We start from the raw sequence: 12,453 nt of genomic DNA on the forward strand, positions 1-12,453 counted from the left end.
TGCTTCATTTTAGATGAGGTTTTGTATTGGGTTTGTTTTTATAAGTAGAGTTTAATCCATGTGTTGCTTTTCTTCAAGAATAGTTTAAAGGAGTACATTTGGAACGTGTTTTTGGAAAAGGCATGTTAATGTAGCAGAAGAGACATCAGTGCACACTTTGGAAGACAGTTTCTGAGCATTAAGTGGTAAAAGGCAATAATAATTCAAATGATGGTAACCAGCAAGTCTTCTAAAAGAATGCATGTTCTGTGTATCCAGCCATTTCACATGAACTAACCTCGTTTAAAAGAAAACATTTTCCATCCACTGTGCACATATGTGTAATCATTTTTGACTAAAATCAATTGCCATTATCATGCCAACTAAATCTGCAGTAGAATGTATTTGTTGCCAGATATGGTATAAAATATTGCTTAAAAGTAGAAATGATTGAGTCCTAGAACTGAATAGATGTAATTTGTAACAATTATTTATAATGACAGAAAACACTCCAGAGTAAAGTTAATGTTAAATTTTTAGATGTAAACCGCTATGGTAATGCTTCTGTGATGGTAGCAATAAGTTTCATTCTATGCTAGAAATACATCCGAATCTTTATTCTGAGTCTCATTGTTTTTTGCTTTCCTGGAATGGTAGGACCGGATCGGTGCAAAACAAACCCGTGCCTGAATGGAGGCACCTGCTATCCTACTGAAACTTCCTATGTATGCACGTGTGTGCCAGGATTCAGCGGAGACCAGTGTGAGCTGGGTAAGATGAAGTTGGCCAAGACACTGCAGGTCTTTTCCAGAAACTGCCCTGCAGGAAATTTTATATTGTCAGATTTGATCAGATTCCAGAACCCCCATGTATCTAAAGTGAAGGTTAAATGATGTAAGTGTCTAAAAGTAATTTTTTAGGTCAGGAAATGGAAATAGGTATTTACTGAATTCTGTTAATACAACCAAGATTTGTTTCAGGGATTGTTGAAGATAAGGTTTACAAATGTAAAAACATAGACGTTAGCAAAAAAAATTTCTAATCTGTCCCTCAGTTCTGCATAGTAATTACATGATAAATTTAAGTATAATTTTCTAAATAATTTCTATTTAAAAACTGAAGAGTAAGTAAATAAATTAGGGCATTTAGAGCTGATGAGGTGAAGTGATTTTCTGTTCTGATATGGTATGGGACAAACCCTTCTTCGACTTTTAGCCTCCAGTCTAACCTGTCTCTACACAAAAAGTGGAGTTCCTGTCCTCTTTTTTTGAGGGGGCGGGGGTTCCATGGAATGTGCCTGATTCTTTATATTAAAATAGTTCTTCTATTCTTATGTTGTTATTTAGTTTTCCTTTCCTTTAAAAACCAAAAGTTTCTCTGTTTTGACTTGGTTGAATGTTTTTGCCTCATACTCAAGCCAAATGGATCTATAACACTAGCATATATAAGAATCATCCAGAGATTTGGGAATACGCAGATTATTGTTTCCATTCCAACATATTTGATTTAGTAAGTTGAAAGACAAGTAGGGAAATGCATTTCTAAAATCCTCAGATGATGTTGAGGTCATTATAGGACCACTCTTTGTGGAACTGGGAATCAAGGAAATTTGGAAGCAAACAAATAAATTTATCTTAGCTACAAAGGAGGCTGAGATCTGAGGGCTGCAGTTCAAAGCCAGCCTCAGCAGAAAAGTCAGTGAGACTCTTATCTGCATTAAAAACTATGGAGAATGTCAAAAGTGTTACTATGGCTTAAGTAAGAGTGTTAACCTTGAGCACAAAGAGGCTCAGGGACAGAGCCCAGGCCTTGAGTTCAAGCCCCAGGATGGCAAAAATAAAGAAAAAAGAAAAAAGGAAGGAAGGAAGAAAGGAAGGAAGGGAGGGAGGAAGGAAGGAAAGAAGGAAGAAGGGAAGGAAGGAAGGAAGGAAGGAAGGAAGGAAGGAAGGAAGGAAGGAAGGACTTACTTACCAATACTGGGTATAAAAAGGGTGACAGCTCCACAAGAAATGTACTCATTACCTTACTTATGTAACTATAACCCCTCTGTACATCACCTTTACAACAAAATTAACTATTATTAAAAAAATAGAAGATGATAGTCAGCAAAGTGAAGGATATATTGAAGAGGAAGTGGCCAAGGGGCTGTGATTTCAAAAGTCAGTTAGGTACATTGAATATTTTAGTACATTGAATATTTCTCATCAAGATAATCAGAATGTGAACCAAGATTGTATGTGGGAAGGGTAGGGTTTCTTATCTCCTTCAGGGCTAATTGGATCTGTCCAATAGCAATGGAAACAGTGTATTCTGAATGCATTTATATTGTTTGGTGACTATATTTTAAATTAGTTCAGAGTTTTTAGATTCAGCAACTAAAAATACAGTTTGTCAGTTAAATTTGGATTTCAGATAAAATAGTAATATATATAGTACGTTAATACATATACACACACTAAAAATTGCATTTATTCTTATAAAATCTGAGCTTCAAATTTGATCAGTTAACAGTGTATTACTTACTAAACTCACATTAAACAGAATTTTTTCCATCCTTTGCTAAAGTGTTTTCATGCCCTTTATAATTTTATTTCAGATTTTGATGAATGTCACTCTAACCCTTGTCGGAATGGAGCCACGTGTATTGACGGCTTCAATACATTTAGATGCCTCTGCCTTCCAAGTTATGTTGGTGCACTTTGTGAACAAGGTAGGAACCATTACAATAGCTGCTGGATGAATATTAATGATACTTTTCAAAATGTTGACCTTTCTGATATTCTTTTGTGTAAAGGAAATTCACAGGTTACCTAACTTTCCTTTTGTATGAATAGCTGGATTTCTCAACCATATTGTTGATATGATTATGGTTGTTTGACTATGATTGGTGATATATTGGAATTGCTGAATTTCAGGACATTTAAACCAAGAGAAAGATTATCCTTACATAATTTTTCTTGGAGACAACCTAGGACACCCTAGGCATTGACCTTAATGTAGAATGTGTTCCAAGGAATACTGAATGCAATGGTACTTGACATTCATGGACTTAATTTTCATAGTAAATCATATCTGGGTGATAAGTTGATATAATTGTTAGAATACATTAGGCTAGCATATACTATGAGAATGATAATGTAACACTATTTGCCAGATTTTTTTAAACTAAAGCACCTATTTATACTAAAAGCTTCTACTTTATCTAAATAAGTAAAAGACCTAGAATCTCATAGTCTCATAATTTCTATTTTATAGCCAACCTAGGAGTATACTTCAGGTGGTTAATGGTACTTTTTCTCAGACCATCAGTTGGAACCAGATTGTATGCTCAGCATATTCAACTTCACAGTACTGATTTCTTCTCCTTAAAGTCATGCAGTGGTTTGGCTTTCATAAAACTACCCAGTGCCAAAGTTCCATTCTCCCAGACAAAATGAAAATGTATTAGACACTCAGACACATTGGTTTGGCCCCACATTCTGCTTTGTGGTGTTAATCCAAACGTCATTACAATTAAAGAAAAGCTAAAGGCAGCATGGACTGGTTGACTGGTTTCTGTTACAATGGTTGGATGATGGCTAAGTTTTTAGGTTACTTTTTTGAAAATTTGTTGTGTAGGGTGAATTTGTTTTAGAATTTAAAATATGAAAATAGACCAAGAAAGATCTTTTCCTTAAAGCAGGAAAGTAAGAAAAATATTACTTCTTGAAGAATAGAGAAGGGTGAAATACTCAGAACATTCAGCTATAGTAAAATAATTGTTTTCTATTAGTTTTGAGTCCAAGGAGCACTTAAAAACATCATCTGTTCACCAAGTATTTATTAAGGTCCCACTATTTTCAAGATATTGCTGCACTGGCAATAGAGCTCTGAACAAAACCAAGGCCCTGATCTTGGTGACTTAATGTCATTCTGGACAGATAATTAAAAGAGACGCTATTCCTAGATGTTTTATGGTTTTCCAAAGGCATTGTTTCATTGGGTTGACAAGATATTTCTAAGCACTGTGTTAGAAAGTGAAGCTCAGAGAGGAAAAAGTATATATGCTTGTGGTCACCCTGTCTAGGACATTATTGAGGGGGAAAAAGTCAACTTGGGCAATAATTATCTCAGGTTTTGTCAATGTCTTCACACTCCTAAAACAATGTCCAAAGATAAATAAACTTCTTTACACATGTATCTAATGAATGGACTGGTAAACTGATTCCTGAAAAGGATTTTCTTTTAAAAAGACCATTGGAAACACAAAACTGTTTTATTTGATCAGTGGTGTCACTTAACTCCAGGTACATTGTTTTTGGTTTTCAAGCAAGCTTAATTTTCATTCACTACATTCTCTGAGCAATGTCCCATCCAGATCTGTTTACCCAGTGCAGCTGTGCTCTTGTGATTTATTGCCAGGATAGTAAGGACTCTTTTTCTCTTCCTTTCAGGTTGCCTAAGAACAAATATTTTCTTCATTAGCAGCAGCATTATTATCTAAACAGTTTTTAAAGCAAAGTTCTTTGATGACTGTGTCATTGTTTCTTCAGCTGACCCTTTCTCTTCATTAAAAACTCCTTAATGCTCAATAATTCTAAAGTCAGGACATATTTTGTTGGAACAACAAAGATAAAATCTACAAAGGCCTCTTGGAACAGTAGAGAAACAGGCCACAAAAATCTGTGATACATCTTGGCAAGACACATTCTTAGGACTTGAGATCTGTATAACAGAGGTGTTTAAAGACATTACCTATGACATAAAAAGAAAAATATTCAGGGGGTTAAGAGTGATAGTTAGAACTCCCATAATCATGAATAAATGTTCCATACACTACAAGTCTGGGACTTTTTCAGGTAACCTATGCACTATAGGAATTTTGAAGCATGATATGTCTTTCTATAATCTTCAATAATTTTTTAAGAAAATGTCATCCAAGGGGGCTGAGCATAGCTCAGAGAGAATGTTGCTTCTTAGTATTAGCAAGGTACTAGGTTCAAACTCAGGAATAATAACAACAACAACAAAAGAAACATAGAAGTAACATCCTAAAGACTTCCATTTAATAAAACGAGGTTATTATTTTTAGATATGATTGGAAAAACCAATCAAGTCAGATAGACTAATTCTAAACTTTCTTGTCAAGATAGCATCTTGGATGATGGTACTCGATGTGTAACCCTTTCTTTGTTGTTGAATTCATAAATAATAAATAAATTCAATGCAGTGTGGGATACCAAAATTCTTTAATTTGTTATTTTGAAAATGTATGTCATTAGAAAATTTCAGTTTACATAATAGGGATTGACAAATTATTGTACCTTGGTCTTCACATCTTGAAACCAAGGTCAAGATAGGAATGTACATACCTGCTACCTAAGCAAAACATTTGTCTTAACATGTTTTGGTGATATTATAACAAGAATATCTGGTACTGAGAATTTTATAAGGAAAAAAGATTTAGTTGTCAGTTTTGGATACTTGAAAGACAAACAGAAGTTGTCTCCACGTATTTAGTCTCTGGTGAAGGATCTATTACTACATCATACATGACAGAGAAGCAGAAAGGGAATCACAGGAGAGATCACCTGACCAGATAGGATTCAAATATCCTGGAGAGGGGTCCGGCTTGTTCTATTTGTAACAAGAAGAAATCCACTCTTACCAGACACCCTGTAGAAAATCATTGATCCACTTTGAAAGTGGAGCCTTCATGACCTAATTATCTTCCATAAAGCCTCATCACCTCTTAGTATCTCCATACTGGACACCAAGCTCCCAGCAGATGAAGCTGTGGGTGGGCAATTTCATATGCGAACTATAGCAGTATTGTAGCAATATCATAGCCACCATCCTAAATTTTATAGTCATGTTACCTTTTTGTAAAAGAGAAAGAAGTAATTGATGAGAATCTATTTTAATGACAAAAAACAGAAAGAAAAAATTAAAATAATTGAGAACAATAGAAGATACTTTTTTAAGTGCATGGAGTTTTCTTTGATGTATTATGTAAGAGATGAAGATCCACTAGAACTTTAAAATGCATGACTTAAAATAAATTATAATTTTGAAAGTTAAGGAAAATGATGGTGTTGCAATATCATAATATTGACTTTGGCAACTGTGGCATTCTAAATTATTCTCCAATCCTCTCCCCTTGAGAATGTTTGAATATAAAGACAATCCTCTCCACTTGAGAATGTTCAAATATAAAGATAGATTTCCCCTCCTCCTCTATGACTACGTCTCTGAATTCTCCTAAATGACTCTCAAAAGGAAAACTACTGTCCAAGTGGTCACATTTGGCTTCATTCTTTGGTGCGGAATGCTACTATTAAACCAAACCATCTAGCTTTGTCCTGAGTATTTTCCCAGGAGATTTGGTGATCTCCAAATAACACTCAAATCAAAGTCCAAACTTGCAGTGTAGATTATTCAAAACAATTAGTCAGCTGCCTGTAACTAAACAACAGGCCTGATAGTCTAAACTGAAATGGAGTCTGCCTTCAGAGATATACTGCATCTGTTGTATGATCATGGAATAAATCATGGAAGCGAGGAGAGAGAGAGAAAAAAAAGACAAATCCCTTACAATACATGCTTTCCCACAACTATATGAGGAGAAGGGACTTGGAGGAGAGCAAAAAGATCATGTTACAATCAATTTGTCCACCAAGTCTCATTGAATACAAGCACTTATTTAATGGAGTAGGATTTCTGTTTTACTGATTGGTAAAACACCCCCCCCCCCACACACACATATATACATACAGTAATCTGAAAGGTTTCCCTGGTGTCTGAAATTTCATGAACTTTTCAGTTTCATTATATTTTATACATAACTACTACTTCAATACCTTTGTATAGGGTTGTGGATGTAAAAATTGTTTTTACTAATCATTTCAATACAGAGTGTGGGAGAATCTGAATGCAGATTGCCAATGAGAAGACAGTGGCAATGCCAAGGCTACTTTCTTGAAAAGCCACATAAAATAAAGCTGAAGCCTTCTGTTGACATAGTGTCTAGAGATGTTTGAGCTAATAGCAGAGGAAACAGAGAAAGATAGGGAGGACAGGAGGAAAGGGGAGGGGAGCGGAAGGGAAGGAAACTTAAAGAGCAAGAACTTAGGTTATGTCACTTTAAATTAAGTTAAAAGCCCGGTGCACTTCAGTGGAAGTTCTTATCTTTTCTCCTTTTGGTGGGGAAGAGAGAACACATTCTGTATCAGCAAGGCTGCCTATTCATAATTTTTTCCCGTTCTGTGTAAATTTTATACAATCAAAGCCTGTGGGTCCCCCCTGCCCATATCTCTCTGAGTAGCAAAAAAGGACCACTTCCAGAGCTTTTGAAGTTGTTAAGCAAACAGTGTTGATAATCTGTTAGCCAGAATTCTTATCTTATCATTTGTGAATGATGCTCATAAGAAAAATCTTGTAGCTAAGAAATTAGTACCAACTGCTTCACAAGGAAATCAGCAGACACCATACCCTAAGTGGTTTTGGCTGGTTGCTCTTCCAGTATTTTCTCCTGTTTAACATGTCTTTAACGAAGGAAATTGCAATTAGATCCACATTTTCATTCCAAAGACATACAGCCACCCACTTTGCTAGGACTAGTTGGGCTTATTTTTATAATGATTTCTTTGTCATAGTGACCAAATTTATGAATCAGCTACTTCAGGGACATTGCCTAGATCTTGGCTTGGGTATCCTGTCAACACTTGGATGGGGAAGCCAAGTTTGAATGACGTAGGTGAGTTTAATAAAGTCCAGCCTTTTTTTTTTTTTCCCAGACACTGAGACATGTGACTATGGCTGGCACAAATTCCAAGGGCAGTGCTACAAATACTTTGCCCACCGACGCACGTGGGACGCAGCTGAAAGGGAATGCCGTCTGCAGGGCGCCCACCTCACCAGCATCCTGTCTCACGAAGAGCAAATGTTTGTGAACCGTATGTACCAGGCCATCGTGAAGTTCCTGAAACTCTACTCCTTGGGACCCTTTCACTTTTCTCTGTATCCAACTGAAAAGAAGCAGTTTTCTTAGTCTGACTCAGTTTTTTACATCCCTTGTCTGTGAGCTATTAAAAATCATCCACCCAGGGGCTGGGGATATGGCCTAGTGGCAAGAGTGCCTGCCTCATATACATGAGGCCCTGGGTTCGATTCCCCAGCACCACATATACAGAAAATGGCCAGAAGTGGCGCTGTGGCTCAAGTGGCAGAGTGCTAGCCTTGAGCAGGAAGAAGCCAGTGACAGTGCTCAGGCCCAGAGTCCAAGCCCCAGGACTGGGGAAAAAAAAAAAAAAAATCATCCACCCAAGTGTCTCTGATTTAGGAAACATACAACTATAAAACAGGAAGGCGTTACTTAGTTTAGCAAATGTTACTTATACATTGAATCATTAGAAATTGGTATTTGGTACATTGAATCATTAGAAATTGATATTTGGTCTTTTTATTTGACTTTCAAAAAAAGGGCCATTTCTTATGATTCAAATATGATTCTTGTAATTTCTTTAATTTCATAAGAGTTTTCATCACCTCTCTTTTGAATATTTGCATGTGCTACATGAAGTTCAGGAGGAAGTTTTCAGTTATCAGTTATTTCCATCTAGTTGATTAAGATTGAGTTGTGAGTAGCATCCTAGTCTTACTCTCTGTGCCCATAAATTCCTCTCAAATTTTTCAATTATTTTTAGCATAGAAAGTGAGCTACTAAGAATATAATAGGTAAAGGTTGAAAACTAAAGGAAGCTAATCTCAGAGCTATTTAGTAATGTCTTGCTACAGCAAACAGCAAGATATCTAGCTGTCTATTTTTATGTAGAAAATATATAGAACTATGATTCTCCTAAAACAGTTTGATGTTCTGGTGAGTTTGTGCCCACAGTGCTTTATATATTTTGGAGCTTTATTGTTAATGTGTAATTGGAATAGTGTTCAGTTAACTTTATTGCATGATAGTTGCCATTCAGTCATTTCAAAATAAAAATAAATGTGTTTTAAGATAAAATTTTCAGAAAAAATTTTAGCTTAAATGTTCACTGTTTAACATTCTTTCAGAAGAAACATCTGGCTATTAACATAGGGCAGACTTACTCAGCTTATTTGGTTGATGATTTTTTTTTAGCCAATTGAGTAGATTACCCCCCAAAAAAAATCAACAGAAGATTTATATAATGCATAAAGAGGGAAATCATTTTAAATATAATAAAGTGATAGAGAAACTATCAGCTATGTGTTGTGATTTAATGTTTCATAGTGTTTGAAAATTAGCCTTATAGTTTAAAGCATATTGTACAGAAGAACAAAGGATAAAATAGGACTAGTTTTTATGAACAACCAAATAAAAATCCATCCAAGAGAGAAATGCGTGATTCACTCTGAAAATAATTTCTACAGTGTATTTCCCATCCATATATGGAAAAATAGTAAAAATATCTGTGTTATTTTCCATCCAGGTGTGGGCCATGATTATCAATGGATAGGCCTCAATGACAAGATGTTTGAGCATGACTTCCGTTGGACTGATGGCAGCACATTGGTAAGACATGGTTGAAAACTGTGCTGTGCTTTGAGATGGGTGTTGTGTTGTGCTTCATGTTACAGAGAACACATCAGGCTGAAGGCACATTGAGTGCCTGGCTCAAGGGGATTTCTTCAATCAGGGAAGCATTATCATCGAGTAGCAGGATCTCCTATAGCTGTGGATCTGCTTAAGAAAAGAGTATGGCAGATTTCCACCAAGAGGGAAAATGAGGTCGCCAAAAGAATTGTGTTGAGTGTATCAATTAAACACCGCTGCCTAGGTGTTATCCAATAGTTATTATGTTTCCCGGGTGCTTCTGAGATGCAGACAGCATCCTAGTCCACTATGCTAGAAAGTAAGTGTAAAGGAAATTCTAAATTAGATTGAAAAGAAAGTGATAATTAAATTTTTTTTTTTTAGTTTTAGGTTTCTTAGGCCTTTGTGAGTTATTTAGGTAGATAAATTTTGTTTGGTATCTTCCTCTCTTCTCAAATTGAGTTTAGCAAAAGGGAAAGTATACTCTAGTATTGATACCAAAGGAATCCCTACTTCTAGAAGAGTTTCATGGACTTACTCAGTTCAGGAAAGTTTCTCAATGCACTTAGGGAAATGCCACTAAGCTCATGTTTACAAGTCCAGTGAATTCATATGCATGTTACTTGTTTTACAGGTAAATAAAAGGTCAGTCAGGTAGGTTAAGGTATTGGTCTGGAGTCACACAACTATGAAATGGTAAAGTCAGTATCTAAATTTTTTTTTTTTTTTTTTTTTTTGGCCAGTCCTGGGCCTTGGACTCAGGGCCTGAGCACTGTCCCTGGCTTCTTCCCGCTCAAGGCTAGCACTCCGCCACTTGAGCCACAGCGCCGCTTCTGGCCGTTTTCTGTATATGTGGTGCTGGGGAATCGAACCTAGGGCCTCCTGTATCTGAGGCAGGCACTCTTGCCACTAGGCTATATCCCCAGCCCTCTAAATTTGATTTTAAATACAACTTATTGTAATTGTAATTTAGCAACTTGAAATAAAACCTATTTTATTCTCTGTTATCACAATTTACATTAAATCAAGTTCATAAGTAGATCTTTTTGTCAAATGGAGAAAATATAGGAAAAGTATATTGTCTATAAAATATACTCTTGGTAAGTTCTAGAGACCACAACCTTATGATTAAGTCTTTTCCCTCTAAGTATCCTAGCTAGTGTACCAGTAATCATTACAATGGAATATTTTCTTTTGGCTTTGCCTAAGGAAATACTACTGGTCAGTTAGACCAATAGTGGATGTAGTGGATGTCTAGAATGGGTCATTATAATTTTAATTGAAGATAGACAATTTTGTTTCTATTGGCTTATTTTTTTTATAAATAAATACACTTGAGATGATTCAATATTTGAGATAATGAAAACTATTATAATCTTAATTCATGTATATTCTGTAGCATAGGTTTTTCTTTTAACTGTTTTCTTTGTTGTCAAAGTGTAATACAGAGGGGTTACTCATTCATATGTAAGGCAGTGAGTACATTTCTTTTACAACTTGTTACCTCCTCCCTCATTCTCCCCCTCTCCTCCTTCTCCTCTCTCCCCAAGAGTTGTGCAGTTGGTTTACACCAAATGGTTTTGTAAATATTGCTTTTGGAATGGTTTGTCTTTTTATCCTTTGTCTCTGGATTTTGATATTCCCTTTCCCTTCCCTCGTTCTAATACCCGTATAAACAGTATCCAGGGTACTCAGATGAGATACAGTGGTAGCATGTAGCATAGGTTGTGAGCAAGGTTTCCCTTGTTGAATTCCTGTACACTAGGTTTCTGTGACCCTTATTAGAATGTCTACCTCCCACAGATAATTTCATGTGAAATTACTTGTGAGTGAAAACTACCTGTGAATTCCCATCTCTTTTGCAGAAGCTAGAATGCGCATGACCAAAATGGCCAGTTTTATTTTGTACTTCCTTATATCCCTCAGATATAGACCACTTATTTTAAAATCTTACCTATTACATATCAGAGCATACCATAGCAGAAAGCTATGGTAAAAATATTTCTGCCCATGCGTAGAATAATTACATTTGTTTGGGTAAGATGTATAAAGGTCTACCATGTGCTGTACAATGACCTGGCTGAATCAAATTACCATCTGTTCCTAATTAGTCATTAGTTCTATGGGACTGATTGGTATGCTTTCATTCTTATCAGGTATATATTCTGTGATATTTATTCTGGTCTCTCCATTAGCAGTTCATCTCATGAAAAAAGTGGCTCTTTTTCCTGCTTTTTGTTTCTCATGATGCCTAGGATAAAGTTTTATCCCCTAGTTCTGTGAGGTTGGTGAATGAGATGGAAAGTTGGCTTCTTTGGCAGCTTTGTAGGGATATTAGGGAGTTTGTCTTCTCTCCAGGTTTAGATAGCTGAGTTTGACTCATCCATTGTCATCATCTATGTGGAAGCAGAAACCAAATTTTCATGTTTTTATTGATAGTGATCCTGGATCTCAGGGCCTGAGCACTGCCTTTAGCTTTATCCCTAAGGCTCTACTACATGAGCCAAAGTTCCAATTCCAGTTTTTTTACTTTCTTGGCCAGGCTCAATTCAAACCACCATTCTCAGATCTCAGCCTCTTGAGTTGCTAATATTGTAGGCGTGAGCTACTAATATCAGGATTCAATTAAAGTGTAGATTAACTTTCACAAATGCAGTGAAAAATAATCGAGTTGCCATTTTGATAGTCTAGACTGGCCTTAACTCTGGTAAATTAGTAAACATGACACTTTGTCAAAAAAGACTTACCTTCCTTGGAAATTTTCAAAAGAAGATAACTTAATCATACACCATAAACAGAATATTTGTTTAAATTGAAGACTATGGGCAGAGTATATTTACATTAGTACTTTGGTTTGAGGAAGGCAGCAAGTGAAACACATAAACCAGTGGTGTTTACAAAAGAAGCAACACAAGTACATCCAG

General features: G+C 36.0%; 1 protein-coding gene across 4 annotated transcripts in view; it reads left to right on the forward strand.

Annotated features, from left to right (window-relative positions):
• The window catches only part of Vcan (versican), a 97,688-nt gene that overhangs the window by 63,332 nt on the left and 21,903 nt on the right, over positions 1 to 12,453 (forward strand). For all 4 annotated transcript variants that reach the window (XM_048331153.1, XM_048331155.1, XM_048331154.1 and 1 more), the window contains 4 exons: positions 637 to 750; positions 2,576 to 2,689; positions 7,755 to 7,913; positions 9,426 to 9,508. In XM_048331153.1, the coding sequence (XP_048187110.1) occupies positions 637 to 750; positions 2,576 to 2,689; positions 7,755 to 7,913; positions 9,426 to 9,508 (470 nt within the window). The remainder of the gene's footprint in view (positions 1 to 636; positions 751 to 2,575; positions 2,690 to 7,754; positions 7,914 to 9,425; positions 9,509 to 12,453) is intronic.

The sequence above is a fragment of the Perognathus longimembris genome, chromosome 22 (genome assembly GCF_023159225.1).
Source record: "Perognathus longimembris pacificus isolate PPM17 chromosome 22, ASM2315922v1, whole genome shotgun sequence".
NCBI classification, from domain to species: Eukaryota; Metazoa; Chordata; class Mammalia; order Rodentia; family Heteromyidae; genus Perognathus; species Perognathus longimembris.